This window comes from Gopherus flavomarginatus, chromosome 3, assembly GCF_025201925.1.
Source record: "Gopherus flavomarginatus isolate rGopFla2 chromosome 3, rGopFla2.mat.asm, whole genome shotgun sequence".
NCBI classification, from domain to species: domain Eukaryota; kingdom Metazoa; phylum Chordata; order Testudines; family Testudinidae; genus Gopherus; species Gopherus flavomarginatus.
This window is the reverse complement of record NC_066619.1, coordinates 288,665,880-288,684,544: the sequence shown is the minus strand read 5'-3', so window position 1 is coordinate 288,684,544 and position 18,665 is coordinate 288,665,880. Positions and strand designations below refer to the sequence as shown.

The 18,665-nt window shown below is 45.8% G+C and overlaps 1 protein-coding gene across 1 annotated transcript in view; it reads left to right on the top strand.

Moving 5' to 3' along the window:
• M1AP (meiosis 1 associated protein) overlaps positions 1–18,665 on the top strand; it is a 67,071-nt gene that overhangs the window by 22,956 nt on the left and 25,450 nt on the right. Inside the window, exons 3-4 of the mRNA XM_050946086.1 lie at positions 981–1,163; positions 12,240–12,420. Of these exons, the coding sequence (XP_050802043.1) occupies positions 981–1,163; positions 12,240–12,420 (364 nt within the window). The remainder of the gene's footprint in view (positions 1–980; positions 1,164–12,239; positions 12,421–18,665) is intronic.

The following is an 18,665-nucleotide window of genomic DNA, read 5'->3' as shown; positions in this document are numbered from 1 at the left end:
GTTTGACATATTTGTAAATGCTAATCTAGACATTCCACAAACTCTAGGATTCCCTACTACGATTGACCTCAGCCAGCTATATCTAGGCAAAAGTTGTTAACCTCTGTCTACATTAGGAAAAGCTCACAATTCGGTACATGTGTTAGATACCCTTGAACATAGGCGGCACGTATAATAAGCTGGGGAAGGCTGTGCCTCCCCAAAGAGCCTTGCATGGTCCTTCCCCAAGGCTGCCTCCTGCAGCTAATTGGCCCCAACCCAGGCAGGCTGCTCCTCTTCCAGGAAGCCGTGTGCCAGGCGCTGTGGGGCTGGGGACACTTGGGTGACCTGGGGCTGTGGGGGTAGGGGACTGTAGGCTTCAGGGGAGAAGAGGGTGTTAGGGGTGGGCTGGGCTGGGAGCTAGCTCCTTGAACCCATGGTTTACCCACCACCCTGAATGGATACACACAACGTATAAATGCCTATCATCGCAGTAACTAAGCATCATATCCTTATATATCACCTGTACGTGCACCAAAACACAACCAGTTGTAGTGGGATGCAGCTGCACTCGTGATTTGTGCCTCTGGAGCTATATGGATGGACAGACTGATTTAGACAAGTGGTCTATCTAGGCCACTATCCTGTTTACTGCAGTAGCCACTACCAACTGCTCCAAGGAAGGAAATTCCACAGCAGTCAGTTAGCCATGGAATAACCTGCCCACAGGGGAAAAAACAAACAAAAAACTTCCTCCCAGCCCCTAATTGACTCATGTCCTGAAGCAAGAGGGTTTATAGTCCTCCCAAAACTCTTGTTCTTTTTAAAATCTTTACAATAACAACTTTGGATAGTCTTGTGATCCATATCACTGTCCAATCCTTTTTGAACCCTGTAATCTTGGGGCAATGTGTTCTACAACCAAACTGCATTGTGTGAAATATAATTGTTATTGGATTTTAAATGTCCTCTCTTTAATTTAATTGAATACTGTTTTGCAGCAAGTAAAAGGGAGCTTTCCTCGGCTTCAGACCTGCATTTCAGAACTTCGCTCCTTACCAAGAGAAGGCTCTTTCCAACAAAAGGGAGACAGAGTGATGCAGGCTTTGCAGGATGGGCTCCAGCAGTTTAAACAGTACACCAGACATATGCTAGCAGGAGGCTCAGTGAACAGTTCTGTTGAGGTAAGTAGAGTTCTGGGGAGATAGTAATAACCATCAAGTGCAGTCCATCCGTATATTTCAGGTGTCAGTCACTGTGGTAGCTAAGTATCAGAGGGGTAGCCGTATTAGTCTAGATCTGTAAAAAGCAGCAAAGAGTCCTGTGGAACCTTAAAGACTAACAGACGTATTGGAGTATGTGGTAGCTAAGCATCATGAGAGGAAGTAAGTAGCATAAAACAATTCCAAAAAGAGGAACCCCATAGCTTGCTCTGCAGGATGCCCAAGATCTCATGTCACATACAGATTCAAGTCACTCATGGAATATGGCCCTAGCTATAAGAGGGAAGACAACCTGATGACAAGCATTAGCTGATTATTTTAACTTCCCATTTTGTACACTGTTAATCTCCAGGCATCCAAGACTGGATATTATTTAAAGTTGATTTTATTTCTTATGAGATCATAGTAAAACACACTGTGTGTATCTGCATACAAGATACTTTTTTATATGACTTCCCTGCCGGCCTACATTTACATTCTAGGATCATGTTCTGCCTATATTCCCTGGATGGAATTTCCACTGTCAATGGGACATTTGTGCAAAGATCCTAGTTGTGGCTTAAAGTATGTTCACAGTTCATTAAAACATCAGTTCAAATGGAAAAGCATTTTATTGTGGGATTAGTTGGCACAGTAGCAAAGAACAGGAAAAGCCTACAAAAAGATCATTATCTTAGCACAATCTTTAAATCAATTTTCAGTACAAAAAGTGAATAGGATCAGTATTTGGAAAACAGAGAAACTTTATAGTCAGCATTTAATTCTCTCAGCAGCAGCTTGAGACTTCCGTAGGAATCCTTGTCCCATGCATACAAACACAGATCATCTACCATTTTGCATCTTTTGTGTCCCCTCTTATTCATTGCCTCTCTAAAGTAAACAGCCCCAGTCTTTTCACTCTCTCACTATATGGAAGATTGTTGAAGCATCTAAACGTAATCTCCCATCTCTGAATCCATTCTGTTTCTGTTATAGTCTTTTTGAGATGCAGTCACCAGAACTGAACACATGATCCAAGCAGAGGCTATCCCATTAATTTATATAATGGCATTGTAAATATTATTTCTCTAATAATGCCATATAATACACATTTTTTCTATCCTTAGATGCAGATGTGTAGGTTGTTTTTCATTCTTACATAATTTTGCTTTCTTCCCCCTCCTATTTTCCCACTTACCCCCATTTGGTGATGAGATGATAAAGGGATTTGGCAGGGAGGAGGGGAATAAGTGATGGGTTTTAATTTCTGACCATTGTGATTCTGATTTGGGGTGTTTATTTCAGTGTTGGAGGGCAATATAGAGTAGGTGTAATTCAGGGGATGATACAATTACCGTCTCTAATTACTTGAACTGCAAATACGTGCACAGCACAATCTTCCATTGCTGCAGCTGAGGGAATGGGACAGTTAACTACAATATTAAATGATCTACAGATGTAGGTGGCATATATTCCACTAGATTCTTCCTGTTCCTCTGGTTTGTTAAAATTAGTCCATAATGTGTTGTGCAAGCACACATTACTGTGCAATTTTCACAGAGGATTTCTGGTTTCTGTTTTTCTGGTATACACCATAGTACAAAAGGCTATCCATGTGTATAAGACTGTAAAGGACTGTGGCCTAAGTTTTCAAAAGTAATTATTGACTGTGGTTCAGTTTTTGAATGCCCAACTTGAGACATCTGAAAAAGACGTAATTTTCAGAGAGCAGGTGCTCAGTACTTCTGAAAATCAGGTTCTTTTTCATAAATTCAGAGATTATAAAACCAGAAAGGATCTCTTATCTGACTTCCTGCATAACAGACCATGGACTTGATTTCACCAATGATTCCTGCTTCAAACCCACATTTAGAAAGATATCCAGGGTTGGTTTAAACACCTCATGTGATGAGGAATCCACCAGACCCCAACAAAAATTGTTCTAATAGTTAATTCCCCTCACTGTTCAATTTAACTTTATTTCTACTCTGAATTTTCCTAGCTTCAGCTTCCAGGGATTTGATCTTGTACTGCCTTTTTCTACTAGATTACAGAGCCCTCTATTTTTAAGGTATCTCAAGTTAACACCCAAAAATCACTATTCACTTGAAAAGTTAAGCTTGTATTTTTAGAGATCAATAGCAGCGATGCCTATATTAAGGTTGTGTAATGCTGACAAACCCTGGTTGTTAGGGGGTGGGATTGAACCTGGGACCTTGAGAGCTAAATGCAGGAGCCTCTACTGCAGGGGTTCTCAAACTGGGGGTCAGGACCCTTCAGGGGGTCGCGAGGTTATTACATGGGGTGTTGTGAGCTGTCAGCCTCCACCCCAAACCCCGCTTTGCCTCCAGGATTTATAATGGTGTTAAAAATATTAAAAAGTAGTTTTAATTGATAAGGGGGGTCGTACTCAGAGGCTTGCTATGTGAAAGGGGTCACCAGTAAAAAAGTTTGAGAGCCACTGCTCTACTGCATGAGCTAAAAGCCAGCTGCCTCTTAGCTAAGCCTGTAGAGCAGATTCATTCCTCTCTAAGTGATCTCGGTGCCACTAGAGGGGACAGAACATCACACTCAGGAGGTATGTGGGTTACAGTGGCATATATACCTTCCATTGTAACCTAACTTTTAATTTTGTCTCAGTTTGGCAAACTAACCGTTTAGACTGAAATAGACTAGGTTTCAGCTCTGGTTCAGATGGTTGAAAAATAATAATAATAAAAAAAAACAATTAGAGCAAAAACAATTAATCTGTTTCCAAGAACAAGGCTAGTGAAAAACAGGTAGTTTTGCCAATTTTCTACCATTTACTGGAACAGCTCTAGCATCTCCATGGGTTGGAGCATGGATCTCAAATAGTGAGATAAGACTGGAGCCAGAGGGATGGACTTTGAATCCTCATAAAAGTCCATCCAGATGTGTTCATAATCCTTTGGGGGTACGTGGGGGAGGGAGAAGGAGGCAGGAGAGAATCGCTATTTGCTAGCGGAGGACTGCCCACTGAGAACCAAAGGGGACTTGTGATGGGGTGCACCACTCACCGCTTGGCTGGCACCTCCTCCTGCTCACTATAGAGATTAGCTCTTGAGGCCAACACCCCTTCCCATGGTCACATGCTATTACGCCTTCTCTCTCTCAGGTCTGCATCTCCTCTCTCATCCCAGGACCCACAGCATCCTCTTCATGACTCAGCCTTCTGGCCAGGTCACTCAGCATTCCTCCTTCCAGGGTATATCAAAGTGTTTCCTTCAGCAGTCTTCCCATTCACTGCCTCAGGTACCATTCCTTCAGTGGCTGGTTGGAGAACCCAGGCCCATCGTCTACTGCGGATTCACAGAATCATAAAAGGTTAGGGTTGGAAGAGACCTCAGGAGGCCATCAAGTCCAACCCCCTGCTCAAAGCAGGATCAATCTCAACTAAATCATCCCAACCATGGATTTGTCAAGCCAGGCCTTAAAAACCTCTAAGGAAGGAGATTCCACCACCTCCCTAGGTAACCCATTCCAGTGCTTTGCCACCCTCCTAGTGAAATAGTGTTTTCTAATATCCAACCTAGACCTCTCCCACGGCAACTTGAGACCATTGCTTCTTGTTCTGCCATCTGTCACCACTGAGAACAGTTTGGTTCCATCCTCTATGGAACTCCCCTTCAGGTAGGTGAAGGCTGCTATCAAATCCCACCTCACTCTTCTCTTCTGCAGACTAAATAAGCCCAGTTCCCTCAGATTCTACTTGTAAGTCATGTGCCCCAGCCACCTAATCATTTTTGTTGCCCTCCGCTGGACTCTCTCCAATTTGTCCATATCCTTTCTGTAGTGGGAGGCCCAAAACTGGACACAGTACTCTAGATGTGGCCTCAGCAGTGCCGGACAGAGGGGAATAATCGCTTCCCTCGATCTGCTGGTAATGCTCCTCCTAATGCAGCCCTTAGCCTTCTTGGCAACAAGGGCACACTGTTGACTCATATCCAGCTTTTCGTCCAGTGTAATTACCAGGCCCTTTTCTGCAGAACTGCCGCTTAACCAGTTGGTCCCTAGCCTATAGCAGTGCATGGGATTCTTCCGTCCTACGTGCAGGACTCTGCACTTGTCCTTGCTGAACCTCATCAGATTTCTTTTGGCTCAATCCTCTAATTTGTTTAGGTCACTCTGGACCCTATCCCTACCTTCCAGCATATCTACCTCTCCCCTCATCTTAGTGTCATCCACAAACTTGCTGAGGGTGCAATCCATCCCATCATCCAGATCATTAATGAAGACATTGAACAAAACCGGCCCCAGAACCAACCCCTTTGATATCGGCTGCCAGCTAGACATCAAGCCATTGATCACTACATGTTGAGCCCAATGATCTAGCCAGCTTTCTATCCCCCTTATAGTCCATTCATCTAATCCATACTTTTTTTAACTTGCTGGCAAGAATACTGTGGGAGACCGTATCAAAAGCTTTGTTAAAGTCAAGGTTTATCACGTCCACCACTTTCCCCATATCCACAGAGCCAGTTATCTCATCATAGAAGGCAATCAGACTGGTCAGGCATGACTTGCCCTGGTTGAATCCATGTTGACTGTTCCTGATCACCTTCCTCTCCTCCAAGTCCTTCAAAGTGGATTCCTTTAGGACCTGCACCATGATTTTTCCAGGGACTGAGGTGAGGCTGATCGGTCTGTAGTTCCCTGGAGTCTCCTTCCCTTTTTTAAAAGATGGGCACTATATTTGCCTTTTTCCAATGGTCCGGGACCTCCTCCAATTTCCATAAGTTTTCAAAGATAATGGCCAATGGCTCTTCAGTCACATCAACCAGCTTCCTCAGCAACCTCGGATGCATTAGATCTGGACCCATGGACTTGTGCATGTCCAGCTTTTCTAAACAGTCCTTAATCTGTTCTTTCACTACTGAGGGCTGCTCACCTCCTCCTCATACTGTGCTGTCCAGTGTCACTAGGTTGCCTCCCCCGTTCAGTAAGGGTCCCACACTTTCCCTGACCTTTTTCTTGTTGCTAACATACCTGTAGAAATCCTCCTTGTTACCCTTCACATCCCTTGCTAGCTGCAACTCCAATTGTGCTTTGGCCTTCCTGATTACACCCCTGCATGCTCAAGCAATATGTTTATACTCCTCCCTAGTCATCTGTCCAAGCTTCCACTTCTTGTAAACCTCCTTTTTGTGTTTAAGATGAATGAATATTTCTGTTAAGCCAAGCTGGTTGCCTGCCATATTTACTATTCTTTCTGCACATCGGGATGGTTTGTTCCTGGGTTCCAGCCCAGGGACTCTACAACACGCAGCCAAGATCTGTTCAGTCTCCAACTTAGCTGCTGGGCTGCTTCCTACGCCCGCACTACCCCCTATCTAGGGTTTTTCAGCCACTCTACTCCCTCCTCCCAGGGAGCAACCAGAGGCTACTTCTCTCTAGAGCCCCCAAACACACCTCCCTTCTCCCAGAAAGTAACAGCAGACTTCTTCCCTGCAGCCCCTTTCCTGCTATCAGCTCCGTAGCTTTATAGAAGCCCTGCCTGTTCTCACACAGGTGAGCTTCCCCTAATTAGGGCTTTCCTCTCAGCCTAATAGATGAATTGGCCCACCTGGCTGCCATTAACCACTTCAGAGTGAGTGTGGGGTGGACACCCCATCATAGGACTCAGTCACCAACTGGACATGGCCCACTCACCAGAGGGGAGCTGCTCCCTGACTAGCCTCCTGCCAGAAAGCATTTGAGGAATCCTTTGCTCATGTTCTGGCAGCACAGCACTGGCATTTACCCATCTGTCTCCTCTGTACAGCAGAAGCAGCAGCTGGAACAAAGGGCAGAGGGGTAAATCAACCCAGCTCTTTCCCTAGAGCTCCTGGCAACTGCTCCTTGCTGACAGTTGACGTGCTGCCCCTAAATGCCATGGAACCTCTCTGAACTCTTCCCCATTCCTAGGAAGCAGCTCCACTTAAAGGGTGTAATAGACTTATAGACTTTAAGGTCAGAAGAGACCATTAGGATCTTCTAGTCTGACCTTCTGCACAACAGGCCACAGAATCTCACCCTCCCACTCCTGCAACAAACCCCTGACCTATGTCTGAGCTACTGAAGTCCTCAACTTGTGGTTTAAACACTTCAAGGTGCAGAGAATCCTCCAGGAGGTGACCCATGCCCCCCTCTGCAGAGGAAGGCGAAAACTCCCCAGGGCCTCTGCCAATCTGCCCTGGAGGAAAATTCCTTCCCGACCACAAATATGGTGATCAGCTAAGCCCTGAGCATGTGGGCAAAACTCACCAGCCAGACATCCAGGAAAGAATTCTTTGTAGTAACTCAGATCCCACCCCATCTAGTGTCCCATCACAGGTCACTGGGCATATTTACCGCTAATAGTCAAAGATCAATTAATTGACAAAATTAGGCTATCCCATTATACCATCACTTCCATAAACTTATCAAGCTTAGTCTTGAAGCCAGCTATGTCTTTTGCCCCCACTACTCCCCTTGGAAGGCTGTTCCAGAACTTCACTCCTCTGACGGTTTGAAACCTTCGTCTAATTTCAAGTCTAAACTTCCTGATGGCCAGTTTATATCCATTTGTTCTTGTGTCCACATTGGTACTGAGTTTAAATAATTCCTCTCCCTCCCTGGTATTTATCCCTCTGATATATTTATAGAGAGCAATCATATCTCCCCTTAGCTGTCTTTTGGTTAGGCTAAACAAGCCAAGCTCTTCAAGTCTCCATAAGACAGGTTTTCCATTCTTCAGATCATCCTAGTAGCCCTTCTCTGTACCTGTTCCAGTTTGAATTCATCCTTCTTAAACATGGGAGACCAGAACTGCACACAATATTCCAGATGAGGTCTCACCCTTGCCTTGTATTACAGTACTAAGACCTCCTTATCTCTACTGGAAATACCTCGCCTGATGCATCCCAAACCCACATTAGCCTTTTTCACAGCCATATCACATTGGCAGCTCATAGTCATCCTGTGATCAACCAATATTCTGAGGTCCTTCTCCTCCTCTGTTACTTCCAACTGATGCGTCCCCAGTTTATAACAAAAATTCTTGTTATTAATCCTTAAATGCATGACCTTGCAATTTTCACTATTAAATTTTTATCGTATTATTATTACTCCCATTTACAAGGTCATCCAGATCTTCCTATAGGATAGCCTGGTCCCTCACTGTATTGGCAATGCCTCCCAGCTTCGTGTTATCCTCAAACTTTATTAGCACATTCCCACTTTTTGTACCAAGGTCAGTAATAAAAAGATTAAATAAGACTGGTCCCAAAACCGATCCCTGAGGAACTCCAATAGTAACCTCCTTCCAGCCTGACAGTTCACCTTTCAGTATGACCCGTTGTATTCTCCCCTTTAACCAGTTCCTTATGCACCTTTCAATTTTCATATTGATTCCCATCTTCTCCAATTTAGCTAATAATTCCCCATGTGGAACCATATCAAATGCCTTACCAAAATCGAGGTGAATTAGATACACTGCGTTTTCTTTGTCTAAAAGGTCTGTTACCTTCTCAAAGAAGGAGATCAGATTGGTTTGGCACGATCTACCTTTTGTAAAACCATGTTGTATTTTGTCCCAATTACCATTGACCTCAATGTCCTTAACTACTTTCTCCTTCAAAATTTTTTCCAAGACCTTGCATACTACAGATGTCAAACTAACAGGCCTATAGTTACCCGGATCACTTTTTTTTCTCCTTTCTTAAAAATAGGAACGATGTTAGCAATTCTCCAGTCATACGGTACAACCCCTGATTTTAGAGATTCATTAAAAATTCTTGCTAATGGGCTTGCAATTTCATGTACCAGTTCCTTTAATATTCTTGGATGAAGATTATCTGGGCCCCCCGATTTAGTCCCATTAAGCTGTTCGAGTTTGGCTTCTACCTCGGATGTCGTAATATCTACCTCCATATCTTCATTCCCATTTGTCATCCTACCATTATCCCTAAGTTCCTCATTAGCTTCATAAAAGACTGAGGCAAAGTATTTGTTTAGATATTGGGCCATGCCTAAATTATCCTTAATCTCCACTCCAGCCTCAGTGTTTAGCAGTCTCACTTCTTCTTTGTTTGTTTTCTTCTTATTTATATGGCTATAGAACCTTTTACTATTGGTTTTAATTTCATCATGACTACTATTCCACCATGTTTCTGTTATCCCTATAATATCTGGTTTCACTTCCTGCACCAATAGCTCTAGTTCCTCCATTCTGTTACCTAGGCTCCTCACATTAGTTTACAAATGTCTTAATTTTTGCTGTTTGGCTTCTCTCACATTCTTTACCCAGTTAGGCACAGACATTCTATCACCACTATCACCTATTAGACTGGTATTTACACTACCCTTCCTCCTTATGTGCTTTCTCCTACCCACTGCTGTATCCTTTCTTACTGCGTTTTCTTCCCTCTCAATGTTAAAATCTGGCATGGAGATTACCTGGACATCTGCCAGCTATCTCCCCCAAATTCCTAGTTTAAAGCTCTCTTAATCAATTGTGCCAGCCTCCATCCTAGAAGTCTATTTCCCTCCATGCTCAGATGAAGTCCATCCCGAGAGAACAGTCCTCTGTCCATGAATTCTTCTCTATGGCCATACATCCCAAAGCCCTCCTTATAGCACCATTGCCTGAACCATCTGTTGATCATCATAATCTTGTCACATCTTTATTGCCCTTCTCTAGAAACAAGCAGAATCCCACTGAAGATCACCTCAGCCTCGATTTCTTTAAGCGTCTTCCCCAGTCTGGCATAGTCTCCCTTGATACATTCCAGCAAGAATCTAGCCGTAACATTCATTCCCACCTGAAGGACAATCAGCGGATTCTTTCCCGCTCCCATTAGAATCCTTTTCAGCCTCAGGTCCACATCCCGTATCTTAGCACCAGGCAGACAGCACACCCTTCTATTCTCTTGATCAACTCTAGTTACGGGCCTGTCTGTTCTTCTCAGTAAGGAGTCCCCAATCACGTAGACCTGCCTTTTCCTGGTGTCAGTGTAATTCTCTGGTCTATCCCCTGCTCCCACTGGCTGCAAGTCGTCTCGATTCCTATTGTCCCTTGCAATCCTCCGCAACCCATCCCGTATCCTCCTGGGGCTTATATTTGGTGTTGTTATCTCCATTGACTCTTCCCCTCTTCCTATAGGACTAGCAGCTCTTCTCGTCTTCCTTGCCCTCTCACCTTCAGCGACCACCTGCTGTGCCCCTTCTTCATTTTCCAACTCTGCAAACCTGTTCCTGAGCTCTATTTCTCCTTCACTAGCCCGTCTTTTCCTCTGCCTGGTTCTCTTAGTCACATGCTTCCACCGTCCACTTTCCTCACCCAGCAGTTTCCCCTCAGAGTTCTTTGGTCCTGCTTCCATCTGCAAGTCTGAGCTTTTTCCTTCAGCCTCCTCATGTCTTTACTCCATCATCCACTTGAACCCCCTTCTAAATTCAACCAGAGTTTCCACCTGCATCTCCAGTCCTTGGATCTTTTCTTCCATCAGCTCGATCAGGTGGCACTTCAAGCAGACAAAACTCTTTTCAGGTACCCCCTCCAGGATCATGTACATGCTGCAGCTTCCACATCCAGTCATCTTCACTGTGTCTTCCACTGTTTGGGTCACTACCACTGCTGCCTCTGCATCTGTCATAGCCTTCCCACCTAAGTCCTGTTAGTCCGAGAAACACAAACCAAACCAAAACACCACCACCCACAGCAACAAAAACCTCCAACGAGCACCAAAACACTACCAGACCGCTACACACTCCCTTAACTAGCCTGGCTCTCTTAGCCTTCCCCTCAAACTCCCGTTGCAAACTCCCACTCAAACTCCCCTGTTTATAGCTGTTTGCTGACTCCTGTGCCACTGCAGCTGTCTGTACTGCTGCCTGACTGGCTGGCTACCTTTATAGGACCCCTAGTCAGAGAAGCCCCACCCCCTAATCAGGGCTCAACTTCTCTCCCGGCACACTGCCCCTACCAGCCTCCACACATACAAATAGAAATGCCTACAAATACCTTCTCCTCCAACAGAACTCCCATTCCCATAGGGTCCTTGGTGGGCTAGGCAGCCTAGTGGTTAGTGCCCACCCAGTGGTGGGAGGCAGGGTAGGGAAGCCCAGGCTCACCCACTCCACCAGGCTCCAACCCAGGGCCCTACAAGGATCAGCAGCATTTGGGCTCTGAGGGGACCCTTTGAGTTACCCTCCCTGGATCACTTCCTACCGCTGCTTCCTTCCTCCCCTCAGCTTCTGGTCCCAGATGAGGCAAAAGAAACCAAACCATCAGCCCCTAACCCAGATCAGCATAGAGTCCTGTTCCCTGAAGGAGGCTTCTCCAGCCACCTTTGTCAGGAGCCTTCAGGGTAGGTCTGTCCTCTTCCCAACCTCCCTTCTGAGCTGGGCTGCTCCCTTTTCAACCCTGTCTCCAGCTGAAGCACGCTTGGCAGGGCTCCCTGGGCCCAGTACTGTCCTGTCAACCTTGTCTGGCTCAGTTTGGGGTTTGCATACCCCATCACAAAGGGAGAATAACTTAATATAGAAACCATTTCAGTACTGACAACTCCAGCCATTCCAAAATCATGAGTCAGGCTCCATGAAAACCAATTGCCTTAAAAATCCTTTTAAAGTAATACATGTTGAGCTCTTTCTGTATATCTTCTCTATTTTTGAGTCTTCTGAGTACACTCACATAACATTTTCAAGCTTTTCTCCACAACCATGAGGACTGGATTTTTTTTTTTAAGTGAAAGAGATATTCATGTAATCACCTGACTTCAGGAGTTGATGAAATAGATCATCTCTCACCGACTCACAATCAAATCACAAGAACTTGCAACAGTGCCATTTTGCAAAGCAAGGTTACATCAGCACTTAATGATAGCGATCCCTGCACCACACCCTGCCATGGTGTCACATGGCCCTCTTTGGGCTCCCTGCACTGCATGGGGGCAGGGGTTCTAGATGGACCACTAGAGGGGCTTCCCTAGCTACTGTATTCTGCTAAACAGCAGCTGGGTTTGATATCTCTAGCAGTTGGAGGCAGCTACTGCATTAGATCTGTGCCTTCTGTTTCAGATTACAGTTTTGACTAGTCAGCCAGGCAAAGACATGGTGAAACAACTGGAAACAGGGTTAAGAGAGATAGACCTGGTGAGTCTGCGGAAACTGCAGATCATAGAGATCTCACAAGGAGACTTGCTGGAGTCAGCGGATGTGGAGTGGCACATACATGCTGAGGAAGAGGTCAGCAGTGATGGTAAGTGCAGAGAGGGAGCACAATGTGGTTATGCATTTGGAGAGCAATACAATCACCAGATGTCCTTTTAATGTGAGAGTGGCTGCTCCTCAGTAGCATGTAACAAACCTCACAGGTGGGATGTTGCTGAACCAACAGAGACTTTTAAGGAAGGGCAGGCAAGTTTTGTACCACTGCATTCCCCAGGGAGCTCCACAGAGGGTGGGCAGCTTTAATTCATGGCCTGGGTTCTCTTGGAGACTCATCTTCAAAGCTTGATCAGAGGATGTGCTGAATTAGTGCATTTCTTGGGTGCTCTCATCCATACTACCTCTCCAACTGCCCTCCTATTTTCTGGGCAACACTAACTGGCTCCTGGTCTCTCGGCAAAGGGGGTTGTGTGTGACTTGCACTAGTCCCAGATTTTCTGCCAACCGGGGCACATAACACAACTTACTGGGTGGAACCAAAGGAATTACTAGAGCCCCAGGGGCTAAATGTTATTTTGGCTGGCTGCAGTACTGCTAAAGCACGCTTCCTCCTAATCTCTAGGGGCATTCTCAGCAATGGAAATTGAAGCAACAACAATAATAAATTGCAGAACCAGAAAACCCTATTCATTCCTGTTCGTAGCTTCCTGCTTTCATAGTGAATGGGTACAAGCAACTCTCTAAACAAGCAATTCAAAGAGTTATATTCAGCAAGAGAAATCCTGCACCACCGCTGAACTTGGTGACAAAAGCTTATGAAACAGAAGGCCAAATTAATTGCACTCTCATTTAGGTATTTGGTCTGACAAACTCTTTCATATCTCCAGTTAGCAGCTGATGTTTCAGTTAAATTCGCCTTCCCAAGGCCTGAGGAAATTACTGGATTTATGTAAGCAGCGTTTGTCAATAGCAAAGGTTTGTACTCTGCCTGCTCTCACAAACCTGGGCTGCAGCACAGCATATACTGAACACATTTTGCCACAGGCAACAATCTGTGCCCTTGACTGCACTCATTCTACCCCACCTCACTGTGCCAGTGTTGACTAAATCACATACTGCTCATCCCAGAGCTGCTAAATTATACAACCAAGCACTTAGAAAGCCAAGCTCACTGTTTACCATCCCCTCTTCTCCCAGGGTTCTCAAAAGTTGTCTGTCCTAAAATGATCTTCCCTTTTAATGGAGTAGCTATTCAGGGTTCTGCAATGTTTGAAAAAGGAGGCCTTAGGGAGAATGCTCATCGTGATGGTAATACACCCTGAGCAGATAAAAAACACCCCAGCTCCCCCTACTAACCATTACCAGTAGAGCTGGGAATGAAGAATAAAGAGGAGGATAAAGGTCCCACAGTTCAGGGTATCATTACACTGAAATATTTAATATAGCCAGGAGTTGGAAGAACCATAAACTGAATTGAAATAAATGAATTTTGGAAGGGCTTGAGCCATACAGTTCCAAAACTGATGTGTTCACTGAAAGTGTCTGCTACCGTACAGAGGGGAAGCGTCTGCGTGGCTGAAGAGTACAGAGTTCAGTCAGTGAGGGAGCAATGTTAGCAGGTGGCTCTTGATAGGAGAAACCGGGACTGCTGAACAAAGGAGTGGATTAATGTTCTTGATAAAAGTGTATGCTTGAGCCCTGTTGTATTAACGTAGCTGGAATAAAGGGCCCAAAGAGTCAAAAGTGTTAATATGACCCTGTCACTCTCCAACATTAAAGAGTGTTGAACAAGGTTTGGGGGTTGGAATAGAGACTTTGGTGTGACATCCTGTCCCTTTAAATGTTTGAGGACTCTTCCTCCCCAGTTAAGCCTCACTTTCAGGTTAGTTTCGATAAAGCATGCCCAGCGAATGCCTCTTCCCACCCCACTCTGCCCCAGCCCACCTCTTCCTGCCCTTGCTCCACCCTCCCCCTCAGCACCTCCTGCCCGCCGTTGAACAGCTGATCCGCAATGGGCGGGGGGGGGAGTGGGGAGGAGCTGATCGTGGGGCTGCTGGTGGGTGCTCCAGCCCCAGAGCATCCATGGAGTCGGCACCTATGTCTCAGGCTGGGCAGAGCTGGGTCATCTACCTTGTCTGATTGTGCTGGTGCCATTTGGTACACGGGACCTCAGGATTAAATCAGTGCAACAGCTTCAACAGGAGACTGAGGGAGTCCTCACATCAGACTATGCCATAGCCCCATTATTTGAGCACTCCCCTGAAATGTGACAAATCCCTGTTCAAATCCCTTCTCCACCTCAGGTGCCATAGGCACCTAACGCAGGAGAGGGCTCACACCTGAGAATTCCTAGCATAGATAGGCACCTAAGTCAAGGCTGCAGGGAGCCACCTATCTCCATGAGTGGAGTAGTGCTTAACACCCCACACTCTGGTCACCATCTCCTACCCAGTAGCTTAGGCGGCTCCCTGCCTAGCCTACTGGCTTCTGTGAATTGCACTCTAAGGTGCCTCTCTCTCTCTCCTCATGTGTTGGATAGGAGCCTCAGCACCAAACTCAAGCTTTGTGAATCACAGTATTTTTCTAGGTGCCTAAAAACTAAGCACTGTGATGGTCTGTGTCAACATCTAACTCTGTTAGTATCCAGGCCCATGTGCTTCACAAATATTCAAGAATTTAGCTTCACAATACCCCTGTGAGATTAGGTTGTCGTCGTCATCTTCTCCTTCCCCTTTTCCCAGCTGGCTGGGATCGGGTGGGGTGCCATATCAGTCTTAGGTGGTGGTATTATCCCCATTTTACCGCTGGGGAACGGAGCCACACATTTAAAGTCAAAATTATCAAAGGAGTCTGCTAATTCTGGGTGCCAAACTGAGACCCGAGGCCTGATTGTTCATTGTATTTTGCATTTAATTACACTTCATATGTTCAAAACACAGCTCAAATTAAATTCCATTGCAGTTGTGAGTGCTCAACCCTTCTAAAAACCTGGCCCCTTGTATCTCACACTGGGGAGCCAGAAAATGAGAAAACACAGTTAGTGGCCATCTGAGCGTTCTGGCTTAAGTGACTTGCCCAACATTGCATAGGAACTCTGGGGCAGAGGCAGGGATAGAATCCAGTTTTCCAGGATGGCATTCAGTTGCCTTAACCCTGAGACTATCATGTCTCATACCATCCCCTGCCTCATTCTCTATGCATATTCCAACTTCTGCAACAAATGAGACAAGGACATCAGCTTCATTCACTACGTAACCTCTGATTTTTCCATCTGAGCTTCAAACTAAGGTTTCAGCCCATTACAAGCTTCTGTTTTCAAGATTCTGGATTACCTCCTCCAGCTCAACTTCCAAGGCCTTCCCATTGGGTCTCTCAGCGTCCATTTAGTTGCCATATCAGCATCTGATTCAAACTCATACAGTGTTCTCTCATTCCACTGTTTCAGAATTTCTAAGGGTATGTCTACATGGCAGCAGGGAGATGTCATTCCCAGCATGGGTAGACAACTTCTCACTAGTGTGCAAAAAACAGCACAGGCAGCAGTTCAGGCTAGCCTAGGGTGACCAGATAGCAAGTGTGAAAAATCGGGACAAGGGGCAGGGGGTAATAGGAGCCATATTAAAAAAAGCCCCAAATATCAGGACCATCCCTACAAAATTGGGACATCTGGTCACCCTAGGCTAGTCACCTGAGCCTGGACCCAGAAGGTTGGCCAGGCTTTGACTCGGGCAGGTAGCCCGAGACTCTGCCCATGCTTTAATGTCCATGCTGCTATTTTCAGGGTGCTAGCTTGAGTGAGACTAGCAGGAGTCTGTCTACTTGCACTGGGAATCTCACCTCTCAGCTGCAATGTAGACATACCCTAGAAGGACTGGTTCGTGCCTATCCCCTCCATTCAGGAGTTTTCCCTGTCTTGGGACCTTAATGTAGCTCTTGTGGAACCTTTACTGAGCATTACCAAACCATTTGCTAATGGGGGTGGAGTAAATAATTATGTCCCAGAAAGGTGCTTCATCCATCTGTGCATTTTTCATAGAAACAGCCAATGTAGAAGCTAGAAAGCTAATAAATTCTTCATGAGTGTGGAGAACCATCATCTCTCTCTGTGTGAGTCAGGGAAACGCAATATAAATTTATGCTTTACAGATAGATGAACAAGAAATGGCTCTGTGCAGGTAATTGCTCTTCAAGAATGTAATTAGCAGCATTTCACTACAGTTACCACACTGAGGTATGGCCAACTGGCCCATTTCTTTCTAGTAAGAGACAATGTTGAGTTTCCTTTTACTAAGCCCATACGTTTTGCCAACACGATTACAGTACATAGGCAGCCGCATTGCTACTAGAGAAGAGAAAGGCAATTCATGTTTATTGAGAGAGGAGTGACAACATTCCCCAATTGCACACATGCAGCGTCACGCATGCCATTTATCAGAGAGAAGCTCGTGCATTCCCCAGTGCTTTGTCTGCTGAAGAGCTAAGGTTGTCTCTAGTCTATATTTCAGAGCACATATGTTAGCCAATGCTCCAAACATTAATCATTCCTCCAGCATAAAATGGTGCATTCACCAGCTCTGAATTATTCAGAGAGGAGAGAATACGACTGGCAGCATTGTGGGCATGAAGCTGACTCACCCAGCAATGCTGTGCATACAGGGTACTCTCCAGCGAGGAGCCCAGATCCTTCCCTGGCCCTTTCCTCCTTGGCATGCCTTAGGAAGGAGTTCACATACACTCTGGCACTAATTTCCATCAAGGAGGAGTCCACATACTTGCCATTAACCTGTGTGCTCAGCATTCCTTGGAGAGAAGCTGCAGTATTCACCAGTGCTATGCTTCCTGGGGAGGAGCTGTCATTCCTGCAGCACTGTGTGCAGGTACTCCTCAGAAAGGAACTCACACAGTCAACAGTGCTCTACTCCTCAAGGGACGGCTCATGTGTTTTCACCAGGATTACATGCTCAGTATCCTTCCGAGGCAAAATGAAGCACTTGCTGGGGCCAGGTGCGTGGAGTCTCTTTGTGGAGGGAACGATGTATTTCCCACCATCTCAGGCAGGGCTATGAGAGGAGCATTATCAGCTCTTTACCCTTCAACATAAAAATGGCCATACTGGGTCAGACCAATGGTTCATCTAGTCCAGAATCCTGTCCTCCAACAGCGGCCAGTGCCAGGTGCCCCAGAGGGAATGAACAGAACAGGTAATCATCAAGTGATCCATCCCGTCGCTCATTCCCAGCTTCTGGCAAACAGAGGCTCGGGATACCTGATATCCAGGTTTCCTAAACGAACAGCTGGCCTGATGGGCATGCTTGTGACATTGCTCACTTATCCTTCAATTCCACCCCTTAATTGTGAGCTCTTCAGAGCAGAGACCTGCCCCCTATGCCTGTCTTACCCACAGGTAAAGGAACTTCATTAAAATGTTCCCAAACTGGGTCTCTTTCACGGCCTGCTGCCATTATAGGTTTTCCCTTCTAGTAAGAGAATGGTATGGTAGATCTCAAATCAATGAAGGCTATCCTCAAAGACCTCAAGACTTCTGGAATATGCTGCTCAAACAGAAAAGGAGTACTTGTGGCACCTTAGAGACTAACACATTTATTTGAGCATAAGTTTTTGTGGGCTACAGCCCACTTCATCAGAGGCATAGAATGAAACATATAGTAAAAAGATACATATACGTACTGTGATAGACCCAGGCCAGTTGGGAACAGCAGAGTAGTCCTGTTGGTATCCAGGAAGTGGGTGCGCAAAGCCCGACCACTACTAAAGGACCTCCCCGCAAGCCTAAGGGGGAGGATCCACAGGTCTGTGATACCAAATAAATACGTGGGACAACCAATGAGAAAACCAGGATCGGGAGTGAGGTCATAGGGCTAAATGAAGGGAACCTGATGGGGACACCGAGCAGAGAGCCCCGGACAGCGCTCACTGCTCCTCAAAGGCGTCAAGGGAGGAACAGCAGAGTAATAGAAGGGAGATATACTGGCCACTGGATAAGCAGTTTTCTGTTCCCTGAGTGACCAGATCAGGGGCTGCTCCAGGCTAATGGGAACACCTGACTCCAATTAACCTGCTAAGAGTCAGGTGAGGCTGTTAAGCACCTGACTCTGATTAAGGCCCCTCTGATGTTATAAAAGGGCTCACTCCTGTCAGGCCAAAGAGAGCCAGAGGAGAGGAAGTGTGTGTGAGGAACCGGGAGCAAGAGGCACAAGAAGCTGAGAGTGAGTAGGCATCCTGCTGGAGGACTGAGAAGTACAAGCGTTATCAGACATCAGGAGGAAGGTCCTGTGGTGAGGACAAAGAAGGTGTTGGGAGGAGGCCATGGGGAAG